At 42.0% G+C, this 23,137-nt stretch overlaps 3 protein-coding genes across 3 annotated transcripts in view; 2 read left to right on the forward strand and 1 right to left on the reverse strand.

The window, feature by feature from the left end:
* The first annotated feature begins 788 nt into the window (after nt 1-788).
* LOC139634004 (homeobox protein Hox-A10) overlaps nt 789-23,137 on the forward strand; it is a 38,050-nt gene continuing 15,701 nt past the window's right edge. Inside the window, exons 1-2 of the mRNA XM_071500213.1 lie at nt 789-943; nt 6,414-6,493. The gene's annotated coding sequence lies outside the window, so the exon portion shown is untranslated. The remainder of the gene's footprint in view (nt 944-6,413; nt 6,494-23,137) is intronic.
* evx1 (even-skipped homeobox 1) lies at nt 3,635-7,530 on the reverse strand. Its single transcript, XM_071500216.1, has 3 exons — nt 6,942-7,530; nt 5,742-5,973; nt 3,635-5,255 (listed from the first exon to the last, which is right to left on the reverse strand). The coding sequence occupies exons 1-3, from the start codon at nt 7,307-7,309 to the stop codon at nt 4,728-4,730; spliced, it is 1,128 nt and encodes a 375-aa protein (XP_071356317.1). The 5' UTR covers nt 7,310-7,530; the 3' UTR covers nt 3,635-4,727.
* hoxa13a (homeobox A13a) lies at nt 13,654-18,811 on the forward strand. Its single transcript, XM_071500217.1, has 2 exons — nt 13,654-17,229; nt 17,782-18,811. Exons 1-2 carry the CDS (start codon nt 16,569-16,571, stop codon nt 18,027-18,029), a joined length of 909 nt encoding a protein of 302 aa, XP_071356318.1. The 5' UTR covers nt 13,654-16,568; the 3' UTR covers nt 18,030-18,811.

Genomic DNA, 23,137 nt, shown 5'->3' on the forward strand with positions numbered 1-23,137 from the left:
CTGGACAGGGTTCATTTGAGTGCCACCCTGCCAGTGGTACACACAGACACAAAAAGAAAATAATATATCTTGTCAGTGCAGACAAGTGATTGAATGTCAACAATAATGGGCTGTTTCTAAAAAACTGGACTTGCCAAAGCACTATTTCCATCCACCTATCAAAGGATAATTCAAGTTCAATACACAACATGAATCTGACATTAAAGCTAAAATATTTCCACAGTCAAAATAAATGTAAAAGTGACTATTTGTCACAGCATTAGCTTAAAGCTCGTGAGCAACACTGTAATCTCCAGTCAGTGATTAGCTACAAGTGATGCTGCAGGACATGGAGAAACAGCATCTTCAGAACTTCTGATTTCACCAGTTTTACACTTTCAGATTTTACTGTTCGAGGCTGCAGATTGTGACTATTTTTCCTGTGAAAAACAGCGCACACAAACAAACGTTTTGGGCTAGATACATACAGCCTGCTCGTAGTGCTCAAGGCCTGGTGGCAAATATTCAGCACAGGCTCACACACCTGCTTAAAAGCTCCAGGAGCAAACCATGTTAATTAAGAGGGGGAGTAGGAGGTAGAAATAGTATCGATTTGTGTTCCTATTGGTTATTGTGTGTCACTGTATCACTTAAACGAATTTCGGTTAAGTATCTATTTATTTTGATGTGAAATATATGTATCTGGAGTCGACTTTATGCGAATATTTATTCTTTGCGTGTCCTTTTGTTCCACCTGCCTGGTAGTATTTCCCGAGTCCTTACCTGTGGGCGGATGTAGCCTATAAAGAGCTTCACTAAAGTGGGCTGCGGTTTGGTGTCCTGAAGTCTGTTCTCTTGTCGCGAAAGACCAGAAAAAAAAAAAATGTCGCAGTCGGTACATTTCAGTTTCTATCATGTGAAGTTACAGCCGCCAAAAGCCGACCCGACAACCTCTGCTGCATGTGTAAGCATATAATACTTTTTTGTTCTTTTCCCTTTGAATATTCATCAATAGGCGACAGTTCCAACTTCCTACTTGAGAGAGAGCCAAAAAAAAAAACAAAAAAAAAAAACAAAACAAAATAAAACAAAAAAACCAAACAAACATAAGTTTTGTCGCCGGTGAGATTTTGGGTGTAGGCATGTTGTTGCCATACAGTTTATGGTTGTTGCCATATAGCTAACCTGGTGTGTAGCTAGCTAGGCCTGTCTGCTGGTGTGTAGCCTAAATAAACCGCACCTCAAACAAACATATCGGTGCGTATAGGCTACCCTACATTAATGACTGCGCATGGCTTTTGTCACTATTTTCATATAAATCCCACCAGTCCCTCAGCGAGCTGCCATTTTCTACAGAACCTCTGTTACAAAAATAAAAAAAAAACAAAACCCAAACACTGAGTTTATTTGGATTAAAGATATTTATTTTCATTGCTCATGGAGAATTTTAGCATGGCGGTGCAACGAAACCTCTAGAAACGTCTTCGGCTGCACTTAATGTGAACTGTAGGCCTAAATGAGAGGATTTAACTGGGTCTCTTTATATCCCTGGATGCATCCTGCTCTGTTTTTGTTGCTCTTGTATGTCACATACGCTCGTAGCAGCCGGTCCATTTTCCTGCCGCATATAGCTGTCTCCGGTGCACCGTAAATAATGTTGATAAAGACGCAGCCCAAAACGACTTTCACGCGTCCCCCAATTGATTTAACGTGACCTCCGTTTCCAAATGATATTGGAAGCCTATTTAAACAGATGAAGGCTTAAATTGTCTTTCTTGTATGCGCATTAATCTCCCATTCATCATCATTACTGTGTGATTGGTCCGTCCACGCCTCCGCCAGCCCCCTGCGTTACGACAAGGGCCTGTAAATTAGGATGTAATCCAATTTAAACAGCAGTAGCAGCAGCCACAGATCCATTTGGTGTGTTTTTTTTTTTTTTTTTTTTTTTTTTTTTTTTTTTTTGAATTTGCTGTCGGTGGACAGCTGCACTGCACCGCCCCTATCAAAATGCTTTGTGCTAGTTGTGGGAGCTGGAGAGCCCTGAGCCAATTCGCACTAATAGGATCTTACAAGGCTGATGTAATTGCTGTTATGTGCGCTGTCTATGAGCCCATCATATCTTAAAGCTCAGTCATATGCAGTCTTCCAGCGATTAAATGGCATGTTGATGCCGGATTAGGCCTCTGAGGATTGAGGGGAGATGGAGATCCATATGCGTGGCTGGGTAAATGTGGCAGTAATTCGCCTCACTTAAATGTGTCATTCTGGCACAGTGTGACGCGGGTTTAGAAGATGATCGTACAGTGCTGCTGCTCCTGTGTAACCAGATGAGAATCGCCTCCAAGCTTTTTTTTTTTTTTTTTCCAGCCTGTTAAAAATAACCCGCAATGAAAACAGAATTTTGGAGAAGCTGCGCCACTTGAATGGCCTATTCAGCTACACCCGTTGATCCGTTCATCTTTATTTTATGGCACCATTTTATTATGCACAAACCAAAGCCATTTTCCTGCATGACCCGTGTCCCTATCAGGCTTAAAGACACCGCCTGATAGTTTACATAAATCTGCCTTGTGGTTTCGCCCCGACCCGGCCGGCTTAAACGGTGTATTATTCCAAACATATGCATTTTAATCAGCTCGGTCACACTTACAAGAACTCCAGTTAATAAGGCCATCAATCAAACGCCTGTGCGGGAGGGGTTGGAGGGGTGGGGGTATGTGTGTGTGTGTGTGCCTGTGCAGCACTGTCTGATTAGGATGAATCTTTTACCTCAGGAAGCATCACAGGAGAATGAAAATCTACTGACTTTGTAAGACATTTTTGGTGTCTGGTTTTGGGGCACAGAACGCATGTTCATTGAAGGAGCAACTTGCGAGGATTAATGTGTTTTGGGGCAAAATATCCGTTAGCACACAGGCTGGTGGACAGTATTTCATCTCAAATATCTTACTTTTGCAGTCTTGCTTGTTAGATTATAGCTACAATTGCGCAACCGGACTTCAGGGCCAACGTTAAATGCGAGGCATTTCTCCACACACTACTGCAGTAACTTCTGCTCTATCACCATCCACGACCTCATCTCGAGTTGCCTGTCTCTCTGTGGGCCACAGCGCCTCAACAATCCCATTACACTCAGAAAAACTCTTCTAATTTGCGCTGCCGCGGTCAAATGCGGCCAATTAAGATCGTCGCTTATTGGTTTGGCGGAGCTCTCTGAATCATCGATCTCTTTGCATTTGTAATATCTCCAGACAACTAATTCCGCCGTGTCTATTAAGTGGTCGGAGAGAAAAATATGAGTGGCGTTAACGGAGCCCCGGGACCACTTAACTGTCACGGTCAATCTAGTGATCCCATGAGGAGGGATGGGGGGCACACTGGCCACTTGAGAACAAAATTAGTGTTATTATTGGAGGGGAATGGTTGTGGTGGGGGTGGGGGCGTGTTAGACCAGTCCAGAACATAGAAAATCCTTAACAGGCTACTTGTGCTGAACGAAATCAAACGAAATAAGATGACCTGAGTGGAACAAAACTTGTTTGAATCTGATTTTATTTTGTTGTCTCGGGTTAAAGTCACATTTCGATGTATTTATTTTTTATAGATATATATATATATTCTTATTGGCTGTTTAAACAAATCATAAAGGTGTTTAGAAGACAGACACTCCAATGCGCCATTGATTCTTTGACAGTGTTTATTGCAAATTAGACGTTGAGGACAACCCAGCCAAAAAAAAAAAAAAAAAAAAAAAAAAAAAATTCAAAAAGACCAAAAAAATAAAATAGAATAAAATAAAACATAATTAGTCACTTGTTAGTCCGCTTTCTCCACGAAATGCGACTTAGCCTAACTGTTGCCACTGTTGCAGTGGAAAGCGAGAGAAATATGTAAAGAGGCCTATAGACAGAATTTCATCACATTTTCATCTGATTTAAGAACTGGCTCTTGTATGTTTCAGGGAGAAAACTAGAAGAGAATGTTTGATGGCCTTCAGAATTTATTTTATTTTTCATTTTGATTGTCCTCTCTGTTTCTCTCCATCCTCTTCTGGGTCCTTCCTCCCCCTCCCTCCCTCGTCAGACCGTGCGGACTCTAGTAGTAATCCGTTCCCCTGGCGCCTTGTTACCTTTTGGCAGCAACGATCCCTTCCTTCCTGCTATTGTCATTAATTCAACACTCAGAATTCACCGGGTCGTACATATACATCACTTACTAATTTCACTAGCATCTGCACATTTCGGCCCCGGCCGCCGTGGAGGGCCCCGGTGTGGAGAGCTGGTTATAATGAGACGGCCGCAGCCTGTTAACAAATCCCCTTGTTAAAAAGAGAGATGGAAAGCATCATTCTCGCGTAACTAACAATACATGTAGGTCGATTTGGACGCGTAAAGAGACGACAAGTAATGATAAAAACCTTAACGCCATCCATCACCGAGATTTAAACGTTTCACTGGATTCCCTCCACTCTCTCACATCAAATTAATCTTCTAAAAATCAAATGTGGTTTTGTGTCCATGGCGTCATATTTCAGCCCACTGTCCTGGCTCTGCAATGGGATTATTATTTTTCTGTTGTGCGTCACATAGCTGAAGATCTGGCTAATTATCTTGTCCCAAGTATAAGCTGGCTTTCACTGCTTACCGGCTACCTCTTCATGCTGTTTCAGTCCTGATCATATAATATGTTAGGTTAAAAAGCTTATGGGAAAGGTTTATATAGAACAAGAGTGGTGTGTTTTGGTTTTATCTGGTCAGAGGTACTTCTTCCCTCTGATCTAATGTCACAGATGAGGATTTGCTGAGCACTGAAGGCGTGAAAGTGACAAAAGCGTCAGTTCTGCTAGTTGGGGAGCAAGCGAAGTCCGAGCCGGAGGGCCTGGTTGTGATACCGTTGGATTGACTGGAGTGACAGGCTAGGCAGGAGCAGGGGCTCCCTCCGGGACCGAGGCCGTGGGTCGGACCCGGGTACAGGGAGGGGTGTCTGAAGGCGCAGAGGAGCTCCGGCCTCTGGTAGGGATGAGACAGCATCCGGAAACTGTCAAGAGAGCGTAGGGGATTGGAGAAAGGTGTCGCAGCCGGAGCAGAGCCAGCTCCGACACCCAGGTGGGAGTAGTAAGGTAGCGGCAGGTGGGATGGGAAGGGGTAAGGCAGGTTCCCCGTGGCCGCCGCATGGCTCATCATGTAGGTGTAGAAGGCCGGATCGGCTGGATGAGGCCACGTCATGGCCAGACGCTGGCGCTTGTCTTTCATCCTGCGGTTCTGAAACCACACCTGGTACAGAGACACACCGGGTCAAATATTAACCACAACCTCCATTTATAGAAACACAAACCACAGTAAAAAAAAAAAAAAAAAAAAAAAAAATCTGTGGATCATCTAGTTCCGCTTTTACGCACAAAATTGGTTTTGTGTTACAGTGAGGTGTTGCATATTATAGTAAAGTTTTCCTAAATACTGTGACAAAATAAAATTAAAGCAGTTACAATTTCTACTTGTTCTTGGTTCAGTTGAAAAAAATATGAAAAAGAAATTCCTTCTCCCAGTAAATGTCAGTCTGCATGATTTAGTCTCTATTCAGCATTTGCTTTGGCTTACTTTGTTTTTTCCAAATTTTCTGTATAAAATTGCCTTTCAAAATCAGCTATTTAAACTCATAACACTTTTAGTAGCCTAGATATTTTTAAAAACACAAGCTCACATAATATGAGCTTGTATTCATGCCACAGAGGCCTGATTCAGCTCTGCTGCTTATCTTACCTTGATGGTTGTTTCAGGTAGATTTAAGGCGGCCGCCAGCTCACATCTCCGCGGCCTGGACACGTAGTTCTCGCGGTAAAACTCCTTCTCCAGCCGTGCGATCTGCTCCCGGGTGAACGCTGTCCGGTACCGGCGAATCTGGTCCGCAGCGTAGGATAGAGAGCTCTGACCTGGGACAGTCTTACCCGGGTCAACACCAGTATCACTCGGGTGACTCGGGGAATCTCCATTTCTACCTGAATCAGTTTACAAAATAATAATTAAGATAGAATTACCACAGAGTATCAAAACACATTCAGCAAAATAATTTGAATGGAACAAACACACATCAAGACGTTTCATTCGTTTCAAGCTATTTTCCTAAGAGTTGATATTTGTAGACAAGCAGGTTCATATCATCATTTCAAATGCATTTTTATTATTAAAGGCCTTTCTGACATTTAGCTCAGGAGGCTCATGTCTTCAGTTTGTGGAGTTGTAGTAGCCTACCTCCTAATATTTTTATTTTCATCAGCCTATAATGAAATTTTTCAGTGTTGATGTTTTGAACTATAATTTTAGTTCACTAAAATTGTGAATTCATACGTTAGTCTTGTTTCCATCCTTTTGGTTTGAGGCAAACAACTGCGAATTACTGTAATATTTACATTTTTTCATAATATTTCTTTACAGGATGAAAAACATCTGCTGCAAACAGTCTTCAGAGTCTGCATCCCAGAAGACGCCAGAAAGACATCCCAGAAAATTCCCATGTAAGTGGCCTTTCTCTTCACGTTTTAGCTTGTGGTTTACATAAAATCCTGCATTCTTCCTCCTGCAGTAAATACACGTATAGGCACATTTACTGTACGAGTGACTCTTCGCCAAACTCGGAGGGGAAAATGCCTGGTTAGGCTGTGGGTGTCACCTCAGCGTGTTTCCAGCCACATTGGTCACTTGACAGAACAGCTGCGCAGCACCGACTGCAGTTATACTGTATTTCACTGAGGCTAGATTGTATTTCAATAAGCACAGATTGTAATTGTCCATTCCACTGTACATTTTCATATATGATAAATGTAATTTTTGACCGGTCCAGGCTGCATGTGACATTTTTTGACTGGCATAATTCAGCCGCTGGCATTCAATCAACTTCATTAAGCGCCGCCGTGCAATCACAGAAAACCTGCAGTGGCATGCAGCTCCCAGCATAGCTTACACCTACCTTTAGCTGTTGGGTAGTCCATGCTTTCAGGCGTGCAGCTGACATCAATTTCCTCGTAGAAGTCCGACTCGGTGTCTGAGCTGCTGCCGTCTTTGTGGGGATGATCATTCCGGTGCCTCTCTCCGGAGGAGGACGTGCCAACTGGCCTCATGTCGGCGCACATATTCCTCCGTGCGCTCTCCTCCACCGCCAGCTCGGTCTTGTCCCGGGAATAGGGCGCAGCGCCGGGGCTCAGACAGCTCCTGTGGCTCGGCTTCCCCTGCGGTTCTCGCACGGGGTTCCCGACGGCTTCTGACAAATTAGAGCCGCTCTTGCCAAGCTGACCTCCCTCCGTCAGCATCACCATCTCCTCTCTGCTTTCCATCACAAACACGACTTAGAAACCTCGACTCCGCAGTAGAGTGCAAGCCGTCAAAACCAAGGCGATGATTTTCAGGTTGGAGGGGTGTGTGGATGTGTGTGTGTTGTGGTGGGTGTGTGTGGGGGGGTGAGTCCGAGGGAGAAGGAGAGGCTTCTGGAAAAGAGGGGATGCAATCCGGTCTGACCCTGAGAGAAGAGCGCTCCGGAGTGTGGAGAGGGAGCTCTGGGAGGGATCACCATTTACCCTCTCTCTCTTTCTTTCTCCAGAGCTGTCATTCTTAATAGGCCCGTCGTCATGGTAGTCCCCCCCTGATGACGACACGCATTGATTGGATATATGGGTAAACAGAAGGAGCAATGCGTCGGGGAGGGGGGATGTATCAGAGGGTACAACAAGCAGCATCTCTCTGTCTGTCTGCAGTTCAGTATCAATAATCAATTTTTTTTTAATATAACAAATTCCACCAAAAATGAAGGGAAAAATCTCCAATAATAGGCTAATAATATTCCAGTGTCCAATTTCCGGGTCATATATTTAATAGACTTTAAATTATTCTAACTACTGTGCTATGAAGACATGGTCATTTTTGAGAATGACATTATAATAAAGATAGTAATAGTAAAATGAATTTAGTGACACTCCAGCCCCCTGCCATTCCTCATTTGTCTGCCCCTCTCATTCTCCCCCTAAGTGGAGTCAAGTTAAGTCCTCAGAGGTCAAGCCTAGTGGTCAGTTAAGATAAAAAGCCATTTGACATGAAGTCTTAAAAGTTAACAGAGCATGGGCCAGAGCGACAGCCAGGCAGAAATGTCACTGCATTATTTCTGCCTCTGAATCAAGTTAAAGCCTATTATTACCATGTATGTAAATATAAATATATGCAGGCCCATGTGCTATATTTTGAATTAATCTTTCATTTGCAAGATTTAAGAAATGTCTCTGTTATGTATTTACATTTAAACAATAAAAATAAAACGTGGTTTAGTGTGGTGACAGTGCTTCAGCAGAGAGCAGTGATGGGTGCTGCTTTGCAGTGGTTGAGGGTGGTGGCTGTTTTTTCAGATGTTTGATGCAGTTTTATGCAGCCTATAAGTAAAAATGAAGACTGATAAATGAAAACCTGTAAAGAGCTTGTGTTTTTTCTCAGGCTGCAGCAGCCATGATTAACTTATTACCACATTAGAACTTCCTGTGTGTGCAGGGAATAATGTGGATTTAATAGAGTTGTAGCAAATTTTGTTTTACTTATGCTTGATCTTTAACTGAAGGATGCAGTTTACACACTCAAAGAACTGCTGGGTTGAAAAATATCCCAACAATGTGTTCACAGAAACAACCAAGCATTTTTGTGAGTGCACAGTATGCACTGGATGTTTTCTAAAGCTTATGCCTCTTGAACATGTGAGAAAGTTAACTCCATTGGGGGGCAGCCGACTGACAGGTGTTCACTTCTTTCTGTCAGCTTGACTCTAGATTTTATGCTTCATCACTGTAATCATGAGTAGATATTAGAAAATAGTGCAATTTGGGTGCTATAACTGAAAAAAGTGACATTATGATCAGTGTTTCGTTGTTAGTATTTTGAAGATAGCACTGACTTATTATTGGCATATTGCACCACTGTCCTCAGATATGTCAGGTTGCAAGTTCTGCTGAAAATGACATTATAAGGACCTGACATCACCTGATGCCTCGACAGCGTTTTTGATCGGATTTGTGAGGTCTGTAGCTGCAGGGCATGGTGGCATGGCGGTATAGACTTGGATTGCGATGATATTGTGTGGAGAGGTGGAGTCATGTGGTTTCACGGAGAGGAAAGGGAGGCAGGCTGCAGAGTGCGGAGCCTCAGCAGCCTCCGCTGTCCTTGTGCGCCCTCGCCTGTCCGAAAGAGGGAAAAGGCCCCGAGCGGCGGCCTCCCCCTCCCCCCGCCCGGCAGTTGCGGAGTGAGGGAAATTCCTTTGGCTTTCTCCCCCGACTCTTTCATCTGGCCTGCCAAGGGAAAAAGTAAACCCCTCTCTCTCTCTCTCTCTCTCTCTCTCTCTCTCTCTCTCTCTCTCTCTCTCTCTCTCTCTCTCTCTCTCTCTCTCTCTCCCCCAGATATCTATCTGGCTGTCTACTGCTGTGTTTTAGTGAGTTATTAATGGAAATGTACTACATCCATAAATATCTTGTTGAGCCAGAAAGAAAATGCAACTTTGATTTGTTTTTATTTCAGTCTTTGTGATTCAGAGGCAAACGTAAAAGTTGCGTCCCATAACTTATGGACCTTGTGATTTCTATTGTCTCCACTGGGTTAGTTTAAATGATGTAGGCTATGCATAAATTCATGAGCTATGGTTAAGTTTGCACATTTTCTTGCACATTTAGTGTAGTCAGTATTCGCTTGCATGTTAAAATGAGCACAAGGAGGCTGGTAGAGTTAATCTGATCACATGCGAGCCTGCAGGGGCAGAGTCTTTGGTCGACTGAAATTTTCCCTTGGTTTTAGAGACGGGGTTGATTTCGCCTACTTCTACTTTCCAAATCATAAGGATGGGTTACCATGCAGTATTTTAGAGGAACGCCCAAAGGTGGCAAAGATCCCATTGTTTTGCTACTTAACCAGCAGTTATGCAATGGGTCGTGGCCAGGGCAGATGTGATCTTGTGATCATCAAGAGATAACACTTTTGCGCAACAGATGAATGACCTTGTGGGTTTACAGTAGTGTCACTTATATTGTGTGTGTTTTAGATAGTGGAGGCCAGTGGATGGGTTTGGAGAGTTTGTTGACTGTGGAACCGTTTTTCCTTGTGCACATGAAGGAACGACCGTGCACAGTTCATCTTAAGATGTGTAAAACCTGCACATTCTTGGTGGCAGAAGAACGGAAAACTGAACTTGCAGTCACGGCTCTGCTTCAGTGTCTAGTTTTGCAAGGGGAGATCAAAGAGGGGGAGCGCCCCCCGCGGCAGACACTGCAGAATGCGCCCCCTCAGTTTTACTAGCCAGCCCAACTTGAACTTGACCATGGAGCCTGCGCAGTACGCATGTAATCCAATCCACGGCCCTGGCAGAGCAGACCTGCCAGAATAGTTGCTTTTAACACAAAAAGTGTTTCAGTGTGTGATAGAATAGCACATGAATGGGTCTGGTGGATGTGGAGTCTGCCGCCGGCTGAGGCGCACCGCGTTTCACAGAGGGAGTCAGAACCTGGAAGAAAATTAAAATCCAGCCTCTCCTTCATTACCGTGGCCCCTCCCGTCTCCGTTGCTTCAACTTGGCCTTGAAACAGGATGACGCAGCTACCAGAGAGTTAACTCGCTGACCTTGGGAGCGAAACATGTCCTGATGACTATACAGCTGTAAGTGCTGTAAGACCCGCTTTTATCGCTCTTCCCCATCCTGGAAACTCCTGTGCTATTACACGAAGGGCTTACCAAGCCACTGAGATCAGGCCTGTATTACCCCATTAAGAGGGGGGAAACATCATGGGGTATGGCTTACCACCAATTCAGCAGTAGCAAGGCAACACACCAGGTGCAAAGCCCTGACGTTTCACAAGAGTGCATGTAATTCTTTAGACTGGTCTGTGAGTCCCTGGCATCATTGGGAAAGGTGATATTTACAAGTCAGTCTGGTTGCAAATGGCTTTTTATTTTTAGAGAGTGTTGTTGTCATCAGTTCCACATAGTACATGTTCCCATTTTCTGTTTTCTATATGTTGTCTAGTAATTTTCAGATGGTAATAACGGATTTCTAGAACTATCCTGTAATTTCATGGGTTTTTGCGATGAATGCAGTTCGGGTGCGGATGTGTGGGTGCTATGCAGCATTCAGATGGTTTCCAGCTGATTTTCTTGTGAAAGGTGTGTTTCAGATAACCCCCGACAGTGAGCTGAGCTCAGTGTCTCTTAATCATAGCTTTTCGGCATTTTATACATGGACCCACAAGTTCCAGCATTTACCACTCCTCAGCTGACTAATATAAACAGCATAGCCCGCGGGAAGTGCAGATTACCGACGTGAAAATGTGTTATTTTTGAGTTTCTGTGAAACCAGCAAATGGTCGGATCTTTATTTGTTTTTTTTCGTGTGTACTAATTTGATAGTTAAATTGTTAGTGCTGTGAAGCCTGCAAGGGTTTAACTCTTGAATGCATCATTGCATGCGCATTCATTACATTATGAATGAATGAATCAGAATGTACAGTCGCAATTTAATAAACAACAATTTTATTAAAATATGAATCGCGAAACAAAATAAATCATAAATGCATTTTAGCAAGAAAAAAACGTACGAACCCATAGACTGCACATTGCACAAGTGGGTTATACTATCGTTTTTAAGGTATAAATCAAACAAATGACGCAAAAAAATCTTCATTTATTGTTTAATTCTGCCATTAAAAAATCTTCAGCAGCCAGTTGCAAAATAAATATACGTTTCTAGTTGAGTTATTTAGACTGATCAGAGCTGCCCTTTCTCATATACATAATTTGACAATTGGTTGATCTTTAAATGTTGGACATCTGATAATGAACTTTTGCGGCTATTTTCGTTTTGATTTGACTGTCTCCTTCATAGAGCTAAAAAAAAAAAAAAACAACTAATCGAACTCATTACAATATCTCTGTAAAAATGCAAACATCATCAGTTCAGTGTATTCGCGTCACCCCCCCCCCCCCCCCAACAAGAAAACAAGGAAATGAAGTAAAACAGGTCTGCGCGCACAGTGCCCCATTTGACGCATAAAGTGATGAAATTTAATGTAGTTCATTTCTAGCTTATGTTTGAGGAGCCCGCTGCTACTAAAGCTCAGACATGTTCTTTCATTTTGGCCTTGTTTTAAAAAGCCTTTTGTACATTTTCAATAAAGGTAATCATCTAAACAAACAATAATAATGATGATAAAAATAATAATAATGACAGTAATATTGATGATGACGATAATAAGATAATAATGTGACAACTGGCCAATAGAAGCACTTTCTCCAGAGAAGAAATAGGTGCTTAGATGATGTTTTAGTGTTAATATGAATATAAAAGTCTCTTGCAGGCAGACCATTGGCTGAATGATGACATTTAAAAAGTAGCCCCTATGCTTCATCATAAGGGGATGCTCCATAACAGGCTACTTCCCAGCAGCTGCAAGCCAAAATGCAGCATATGTGGAAGTGAGTACCGGCGGAAGTTTCAGTGAAACAAAGTGCAGAGCTTTATATTTACTGAGATTCCTGTATGGCAGTAAATGATTTCACGTGCAGCTTACAGGCTATGGCTTTAGCAGGCTGTTAACGCAACATTTAAGACTTTCTGCCGGAGAAACTGAAACAGGCCGAAAACCTGCAGCAAACGCGTCAGTCAAAAAGCACAGACCAGGAACACACTGGGAGTGAAACCTTACAGTTAAATGTTGACCTTTAGGTGGTTTCCAGCGTGCGTCCCAGAATGAAGTGGCTCACTTTTAATTAAAAAAATAAAAATACAATCCTTCATGATCACCCCCCGAGCCAGCATCCAGAAAATATGGAAAAGTCAAGTGTGTGACCGCCCTGTGGTTCACTGCTCTGACCACAAAAACATATTGGCTGTTATGTTTTGACAACTTTTTGACAGCCGTACACTTTAAACACGTGTCATCAACAAGACTGAAATTTGACTGCATGTTCTTCGTCTTAGCACTTCATTTAATAACACATTTTATGCTATTAACGATAGAAATTTATAGCTGAGCATAACTTTATATAGACCTTTCCTGACTTTACCCAGGCTTCAGGCACTGAGGCCGCGGAATAAATATGCTTTCTTTCTTTCTCTCACTGCGTAATTTGGATGCCAATACAAACAGAGGGGTGGGGTGGGGGGGTTGAACCTTGATAATGACCTTAGAGAAAAGCCCCCAGGCCGTTCTGCCGAGCCTCAAAGTGGAGTCCTGGAACTTCCAAGGATCCGTCAGATGGATCAGGGGAGGTACATATGAAAATCAGGAATGATTTCAGGATTACCTGGTGATTTCCATTGGAACGTAGGCTACTTGAATAGTATTTAAATCATACGCCCGTCTAATCACTGCCATCTTCCCTGCGTTTTCCACAGTTGGTTTTATAAGAATTCAATGTTTTGGTGAATGAGCGTTTTCAACGAGAGTTTCTTCTCACACACATTGTTTAAGAGGAAGTCCATGGTGGAATGTGCGTCTATTTGGCGGGACAATTTGTGCGCCCCTCCTGTAGTGTGTGTGTGTGTGTGTGTGTGTGTGTGTGTGTGTGTGTGTGTGTGTGTGTGTGTGTGTGTGTGTGTGTGTGTGTGTGTTGTACTTTGGGATGTCTCATGTCTGGAATGACCACATGTGTGCGCCGGCGGCCACCTTGTCGAGGACGCAGGGTTGTTGTGACTGCAAAACTTAGACAAAGACATAAATGATGCACATTAGAAACACCTCGCTGCAGCATATTAAAAAAAGAGGTGCTGATATGATGGTTATTGGACGGATAGATGTAAAATTTGACATAAAATGACAGCTGCAACACGTGGGCTGGTTATTGATTAACATAACTATATTTAGGCCTATTTCAAAGCTTGATATGTCCACACTGAAGAAAACGCCACAGGGCAGTGCGCAACAGGCTAGGCCTTGTACTGTTCCTCCATGACTCACGGTTGTTGCTGCATGTTGTTACCCAATGATTAAATTACTTAACCTCTCTATATGATAGTCAAACCAAGACGTCTTTGCATTGCCAATCTGTAATGAGTCCTTTTGCATTTTAACTGAGATTCCGCCACTTGAAGCTGTGATAACAGAAACTTGGTCTAATTTTATCAAGAATATTGCATAGAATATAATCCCCCTTGATTTGACTGCGTGCAAACTAGGGGATGCTCCTGTAAAATATTTTAATGCTTTAAATACATAGACATTTTGAACGAGTAAGGCCACGTAATTCAAATGCAGAAAGGAACATATTTCTCATCCTGAACCCAAAACGACGAACAATCGCCCACTTTGTTTTCTAATCCTGTCTTCGCGTGATCATCATTCACTTGTTCCAGTATGTAACAATAATAAGCAGTATAGGCCGCTGTTTAATCGGTGTTACCTAAAAAACATTATTCTTAAATGGGCAGTTTCAATATGATTAAAATACTTATTTTTTTCTCCTCTCTGAATCAAAGGCGACACATTCCTTCAATAAAATGACTTTCAATAACAGTCAGAAACAATGCAGTCCCAGATAGGTCCATTTTATTCGCCAGAAATGATGCACCTCCCCCATAGACTTTTGTTGCCACATACACTTTCATTGTTGCTTCTTGAAAAGTAAAATTCCATCTTTGTTTGCTCTGTGCGGTACTTTATTATTTTATTTCTTTTATCTAAAGATCTACAGTATTCTCCTTTTTCAATGCCTTTTGGCCTAAAACACAAAACCTAAATGTTTGATACTATTATAAAACTGAAGAGCCTATTTATATTTATATGTTTGAAATAGATGGGCTATCGGTGTAATCTAAAATGATTTGACAAGTTATTTAAGTTAACTTTACGCTGAGATTTTCACCGTGGAAGTTTAGTTTCTGATATCCAAATACGCCTTTTACTTGATATGAATATTATACGTGTATAGGTTTGGAAATTAAACGTCTGCATCCGCGTTTTACGCACATGAGTGGCAGCTTCTGTTTGGCTGATTTTTATTCTTTTATTGCAGATAACATACCAGCACAAATACACACAGTCAGGCCAGAGCTCATGTTGGATTTTGAACTCTGGTAACAAATCTAGTGAAAGCTCCACCAGGTCCATTTCCTCCAACACAGAATAAAGAAGGAGCCACTGGTCGTAAACACAAAGCAGCAGACCGGACACCCACACACGACACGTCTATCACGTCCCCTCTTTTCAGAGATCAACATCATTTTCACACATATCTGTCAAAAACACCCCCCAAAAGATTTGCAAATAAAAAAAAAAAACACCAACATTCCTTTTATATAAGGCTTCACCCAAGTGAAGCGGGTACAGACTAGCTCCTGAGACTGAACGGTGGAGAAAACAAAATGATAGTAAAAGTTAATGTCCTCCAATAGCTTTCATTGGGACAGGAATTCTCACCCCTCTTCCGCTCTTTTCAAGAGCTCAGACGGTTCCTTTAAAGCCTGAATAGCCCGACAGGCTGGATGGCTAGACAGCAACTTTCAACTTGACCTTGGCCTCCAGCCGCGTCTACCTCCTATGTAAAAACCCGCACGCACTGCCAAGTGTGGGGAGCTGCTTTCTGTCTTTGCATATTGTAAACATGTCGGAAGTCGAGCGCCTGCAGTATTCACTTTTAAACACGACGTTACGTCCGATTTTCCTTCGTTTTTACCAGCAACTGGTGAAGAGATATTTTGAGGAGACCCTTTTAATGAACGTGTTGTCCAGAAATATTCGCATGCATAAGCTGAGTTACCAGGAATACATGGCCTCTCTAACTACTTCTTCACCCCATAGCCTATTGAATGCGCTGTTTGTGCAGAATACAGACGGACAAGTATAACATGCTATACAGTGTATCTAGGCCTATGCACCAGCGCGCAGCAGAAGTGTGTTTAATTTCTTGTAGATCATGTGCAATATTGAAATATAATATACGTGAACAATAGCCTATATATTTTATTTTTAGAAATGGGAATCTACTTTGATAAATGGCTGTAAAATGATGCCCAGTTCCACTGCGACGCAGACAAAGGCTGGTCAGTGTGCGTCCGTTAAGGCCAAAGGCTGCATATCAGTGCATAATGAATCATATCTGTCTTTAGAAATTTTCGACCATTATTGAATAATCAATTATCTTTTAAGCTTCATATATGCAAAGTAGCCATGTAAAGCAAATAGGATCATATTTGTAAGCTTTTGCGATTTTGAAAAATGTAAGCTTTTTTATGAATAAAAAAAAAAAAAAGAAATCCCTCTACTCATGTGGATCTTACTTTTTAAAAATCAAGGCACAATATCCATCTGAAATGAAGCAGACGCGACAAAATCTAAATCCCTTGATAGGTACGGTCACCTTACTTCGCCGCATTTTTCTCCATTTAATTATCTGTACTGGGTGATGTTTACCGTCCCCTTTGCATAGGCTCATCACGTGACAACATCTGGGCCAATGACGGCGCAACCTCGGCGCTCTTGTGCGCGTCAGAGTGGCTTTACTCTCTGGGAACCAGTATCTCCTTTTTTCAGTCTCTGGGCTTTTTAAAAAAGAGCCAGAAGCTTCAATGTTGGATGCCGTGCTATGACAACGTCACTGCTGCTCCGTCCTCGCTGGGTCGACCCGTCGGTGATGTTCCTCTACGACAACGGCGGAGGTTCCGATGAAGTGAGCAAGAACATGGAGGGTTTTGCTGGTGGCAACTTTGCTGCGAACCAGTGCAGGAATCTGATGGCGCACCCCGCGACCCTGGCACCTAGCACGGCTTACTCCTCCAGCGATGTGCCCACCTCCGGTATGGGCGAGCCAGTCAAACAGTGCAGCCCTTGCTCTGCAGCTCAAAATTCATCCAGCGCGTCCCTGCCATATGGGTACTTCGGTAGCAGTTATTACCCGTGCAGAATGTCGCATCACAGCAGCATAAAATCGTGCGGAGCGCAGCCCCCCTCCGCGTATGGAGAGAAATACATGGACACGTCCGCCTCGGGCGAAGACTTCACCTCTCGGCCAAAGGAATTCGCTTTTTATCCGACCTACCCTTCAGGCCCATACCAACCTGTTCCCAGTTACCTGGACGTCCCTGTGGTGCCAACTATCAGTGCGCCTTCAGAAGCCAGACATGACTCCCTTCTGCCTATGGAGAGCTACCAACCGTGGACTCTCGCCGCCAACGGCTGGAACAGTCAGGTTTACTGCGCCAAGGAGCAGCCCCAGCCTGGACACATGTGGAAGTCCTCCATACCAGGTAGGATACATCCCTCAAGAGTCCAGCCTTTACAGGACAGAGATGTTTGACGTGCTAGTGTGTTACTACACAGCAAACAGGAGACACATTGTTCAGAATGAGGCTGAATGAAATGTCAGTTAGTGTGTCAACCTACAAAACAAACAGCACAACAGTATGATTTTGTGGCTACAACAAAATAAGTGAAATAATGTAGGCTACATAGTCAGCCTGAAAATATCTAGTTTACTTAACAAAAGTGAAAAAAACACTACCCTAGTCCTTATGTTACAAGAAAATATTAGAATATATTTCCTGGTAAATATTATCAGCTTTCTTTATCACACAATAGTCAGCAAGTTTTCTCTTGTTTTAGAGATTTAACACTTTATTCTACACAGCAAACCCTGAAATATTTTCGTTTATTTGAAATCAAGTGGAAATATATGGCTCAGTTATGAACATAATTTTGTTTCTCGGAGATAAGTCTAATTTTGAGAGTGACTGTGAGGCACAGCCACTTGTTGAGAAGCAGCCTCTGACAGCTCCTTTTGTCTCTTATTTGTGCCTCAGACGCAGTGGCTCACTCCGGTGGAGACTCCGGCTCTTACCGACGTGGAAGAAAGAAACGCGTGCCATACACCAAGGTGCAACTGAAGGAACTCGAGCGCGAGTACGCCGCCAATAAATTTATCACGAAGGACAAAAGGAGGAGGATATCTGCCCAGACCAACCTGTCCGAGAGGCAGGTCACGATATGGTTTCAAAACAGACGCGTAAAGGAGAAGAAAATTGTCAACAAATTGAAAACCATCAGCTAGTTTTTTTTTTTTTTTTTTTTTTTTACGGACAATATCTGTTGGAGATAAACTACTACACACACACACACACACACACACACACACACACACACACACACACTAGGACTCATGGATTGGAACAACGAAACTGAACATGATTTATTTGTATGTTGCCAAATGATTTCCCGGAGCTTCTGGAACAAAAATTCGCAGGCCCCTGAATGCTGGAGCCTCCATTTCCTGCCACTTATTGTTAAATAATGTTTAAGGAGTCAAGTGGAAAGGAAGGGGGAAAATATATCTAGCTGCAGTATGTGTGACTTCTTCTCTTTTTTTTTTTTTTTGTCTGGCATGTTCACTCTCAACGCAGGAAAACTGACCCCAGTTCAGAAATGTGTGCGCCACCGAGCTACGCCTTTATCTGCAGGTTTAACAACAGAGATAAAGGCGAAGATTCACAGGAAGTGACGGTGAAACGGATTTGGACCTTGGGAATGTTAAATATTAATCTCTCCTGCCTTCCTTTTTAAAACCTACTCACATGCTTACCTTGTATGAAGTTTAGTCTTATCATATGAATCCGTGCTCTCTCATTCATTATCCATCCGTGGTGCAATTCTTATTATAATGCTTAGATAATCGTCCGGGATATGTGTTCATATCAATCATAACTTTTATAATGTGTGCGTATTCATGTGGTTGTATATAAAGTAAATTCCGGCATGATATCCAGGTTATTTGTGTGTGAGTCCAGTATGTCGGTGTTTTAAAGTCCGTTCAAATAAAATATGGACTTGGTTGAATTATGTTGAAAATGGACCCGTTTGATCGTAGCTCGGTTTCAACAAAGAAATGACCCCCTCCATTGTTGCTTCACATGAATCTGAAGTCCTCTGTAAGGCCACACTCGACTCTCTACATTTGACAAACTAGGTTTAACTAGAGAAGGTGTCTTGTAGTGGCTCTTACTGGGTTTGTAGTAGTTTTCCTTACCCAGGAGAAGCCTTCTATATAGGTCTACAGATTTTCATTTGAAATTTAAATATTTGAAAATGTGGAGTATACCCTTGTGTGGCTCTGGGACCAGAGGAAGCAAGCAAGTTAAGGCTGGTCTGTGCTGAAATATAGGCTGACATCGCCATCTAGCGACGACTTTGTGATATACTGAAATGAACATACTCAGAGTTTAAATGATATAAATAATGATGATGATGATAATAATTACAAAATAATAAAATACGACAGCCGCAATAAACAAACGCAGATGCAAAAATTAATAATTTCAATCATTTTAATAATGAAGATATAAAACACCACAAAATTCAATTTATTTAAATTCACTTTTAGTGCAACTGTACAATTTAAAAACAATCGCGTGAATATTACAATGATCACAAGGACATTTTCTCTTGAAGGTCACTGACATGAATGTTTGTTTTTCTCTCCAAATGTATTTCTTAGCGCGTTTATTTTGTCTGATCCATAATTGCATGTTAAATGTGAATCCATAGGCTACAGTCCTAGGATACGTTTTAATTCCTCTCACCCTTTCAGTAAATTGCTCTAATATTTGCCACAATATGTTGCGTTTGCCGGGATGCCACAGAGTAACGCGTAAAACTTTGATATATTAGAATGATTATATTAATACATTTATACATGCAGGTTGATTGGTATTAAATTGGGCAGGGGGTCGAGTAGGCTATCATTGCGTTTTGTGTGTTTTGTTTAATTTTTTTTTTTTATGTGTGTGTATAATATATAATCTCAAATTTCAGAATCCCAGTAGGAATCTCTTCATCTCTTTGATCATAGTTTTTACCATTTCTGCTCGCTTTCCCTGAAAATTAAGAAGAATGAACAAGCAAAACCTATAAACAGCCGAAAATGACTCTCAGCTTTAATTCAAGCTTCCTCAGGTGGCTTCACAGACGTGTTTGGCATGGTAATGTGTCATAGTTTAAAAACAAGTATTGGAAATCAATAGTTTATTAATTCAAGAGGAATTGCAGTTTTAATGAGAGTTTATTCCAAGTATCGCTGCGAGTTCCGTCTTGTTGAAATGTGATGCTTTGTATGAGAAAATTATTTGCTCCAATAACGCACCGTTCGGTGTCGATAATTACGTGGTGGCAGAGTGTGAATGTTTACTTGTTGTTTTTGAAAGGTTTTATTTTTGAGTGACTATGTGCAGCTGTAACGCAGCTGCAGCCAAAAGCCCATCATCCCAGCATGCTCGGTTTGGCTGCATTTAATGAAAATGATTCAGTCTTACTGGCAGTCAAATGTCAGACATGAAACCAAATCCGTCCTTATTCAGAGCCCCAGCTCCTGTAGCTGGCTTTCCCAGCTGTTAGGCTAATATAACGGTTTTAGCCTGGTTTTGTTAAATGTGCCAGCTTTATGCATTTTATGTCTTGTCCCATTAATTTCAAGCACATAGGCTTATAGGGGACATTACTCTCCCAGTAATTTGAAGCGCACAGACTTAGCCTATAGGTTAAGTAGACGTGAATGGCTCTAGTCACTGAAATATGATTGATTTTTCGCGCTTTTTCGACTCAATAGGTCTAAAAAAAATTTGGGAAATAACATGTGGAATTTGTTGGACCTATTCTCAATATTTAACACACATGGTGTTATCGCTGTCACCTTGCCTTTGCCATTGGGCCCCAGACGCGTCCTTTGTGGCTACCCTTTCCCTCTCCGGCCCTCGCCCTTTTCATATAGTTGAACCTGAAATTTATCTTTAACTAACACGGTGGCAGCTGAAGTGTTTTTATATTTTATTATGAAAGGATAACGCTCAAACAAATGTTTACTCTCTATAAATCCTGATTCGGAACCTGAGCGCTAAATTGTTATTATTATTATTATTATTATTATTATTATTATTATTATTATTATAAATGTTATTATGAACTAATGCTATTGTGGTTCTCAGTTGTCATACATAGTTCATCATATTCCAACTACAGTGATTTATTTCATTGGATTTGTACATTAAAGTCTAATAGCCTATCTTAATATGATGGGTGAATATATATATATATATATATATATATATATATATATATATATATATATATATATATATATATATATATATATATATATATATATATATATATTTTTTTTTTTTAAATTAAAAAAAATTCAAAGCTTATTTTTTAGTATTGACTCTAATGGAGAGTTGCATTTACAACAGGTTCAGTTACAGTCAGCTGCAGGCTTGATTGTGGAGTAGCTATTTCTAAACACTGAGTAGTCGGATACGTTGTGCTTATGACGCGCACTTGGCCGGTCGCTTGATTCAGAGAAATGTGAGACGGCAACCTATGTGCGCGGGCACGGCATGGCCCTCTGACGTAGGCACAGCGGAGCGCGCACGTGTTATACAATAAGCGCAGAGATGGGAGAAGAGTGAGATGTGTCACTGCCCAACGCATCCTGGAGTCCAGAAGAGCGGAAGAGTGGAAGCTTTACAGCGGAAGTTCACCGCAGTGACGTGAGTGAGCGGCAGCTGGTTGGCTTTCAGAGAGCACAGCGCCGTCTCATTGGTTTGCTGAGGACCAAAACAAGCCTGCAAGTCCCGCCTCCAGTCCGAGGCGTAACGTGACAGTCCAAAGCTCAGAGCGCAGTGCTCCGCCTATCCCTCTCCCCTATCATGAGCCATCTTTGATGGGACAGCCCAGCGACCGTGGCAGGAAAACACAGGAGGCTGGACTGGATCGCTGCTCAAGAATTGAGTTCTGCTGCCACACTAAGGACAAACAGTGAATTACAGTTGATTTTAGCGCTTAAAAAATTATGAATTAACCTATTTGTTGAAAGCAAAAAGCCATATCTGTAGTTTCATTATAATTAATTTAGCCTACGTTAGTCACCACTAGGTGAATAAAGTGTAGTAAGAAGGAAACACTTGTCTCTTATAGAAGTTTTCAAAACAAAATATTTTTGTCTGTGCCATTTTACTATTCAGTCCCATTTACACCAACATTGACTATAGCCGGCCCTATTTTAAAGAAAAATCAGGTCGGGTGGTTTCTTTTCGTCGAATTAATTAAAAGGACTCGACGATTTTGCATCAGTTTTATGTCCTCAGAGGGTCCGTAAGCTATATAACCGAGAGAGACGGAAATGCCATCTTACTGAATAAACTGATACCATGGGCGGCTTTCGGATCAGTGAAGGGGGTCAAACAGAACACATGTCTAATACACAGCCTCGCCTGGTCTTGCGTGTCTCTCCCCAGACTGTCAGACGTGGTTGCACACAGACAGGAGCAGCACTAGGCATTGACCTTCGCTGTCTCCGTGCGTAATGGAGGCGAGGCCTGCAACCTTCACTCACTCAACAATATAGCTCTGGTCAAGCCTGAAAAACATGAGTTTGGTTGGGAAGTTAATCTCGTAATACAGCACAAAGACCGGAGCAGACATAAGCTTATCCAGGACCGTGACAGCGGTCAAATAGAAGCACTTGACCGAGATTATGTGAAAGCCGCCTCCATGTCCCAGCCGGCGCCTTATTCCCCCAAAGTCCTGCCCTGATTTTCCTGCCCCGATACCCCCGTAGATCATCTCATTTGCTTTCAAATATAAATCCCACATAATTTATTGTGTTCATTTATGAAGGGTGGGATACATAGACTGTGTTAAAAGAAAGACACAGGGCGAGTTGGCTATGCGTGAGTCGGATGCGCGGCCTTTGTTTTGTTTTTGTTTTACATTAATTCTCTTATCACAAAATCAGCCTTGCTATTTCACGTTAAATTCAAAGACTAAACCGGAATAATGAACTTGTCATATAATCAGGCCAGTTTGTGCAGTAAAAAAATGTTAAATCGGTTGCACTTGGCCAACACTGTAAAGCATGCTTTAAAAAAATGAATTCCTTAAAGAAATTTTTTTTTTTTTTTTAAACAACATGGAACCCTATATGGAACTGTGTGTATCTTTGAAAATGCATCTTTACAAACCCCTGCAGATTCTTCATATCAGTCTGATATGGCAGGGTTAGGCTACTATTTCTAATTCAAAATAAACTTATTTAAAGGCCAATGTCAATGATAATTTCAGGCTTGGATGATTTGGTGGCCGTGCTGTGTCTGAATCTGGAACGGTTCA

This window comes from Trachinotus anak, unplaced genomic scaffold (assembly GCF_046630095.1).
Source record: "Trachinotus anak isolate AG129_WGS33_773 ecotype Australia unplaced genomic scaffold, CSIRO_AGI_Tana_v1 ptg000016l, whole genome shotgun sequence".
NCBI lineage: Eukaryota > Metazoa > Chordata > Actinopteri > Carangiformes > Carangidae > Trachinotus > Trachinotus anak.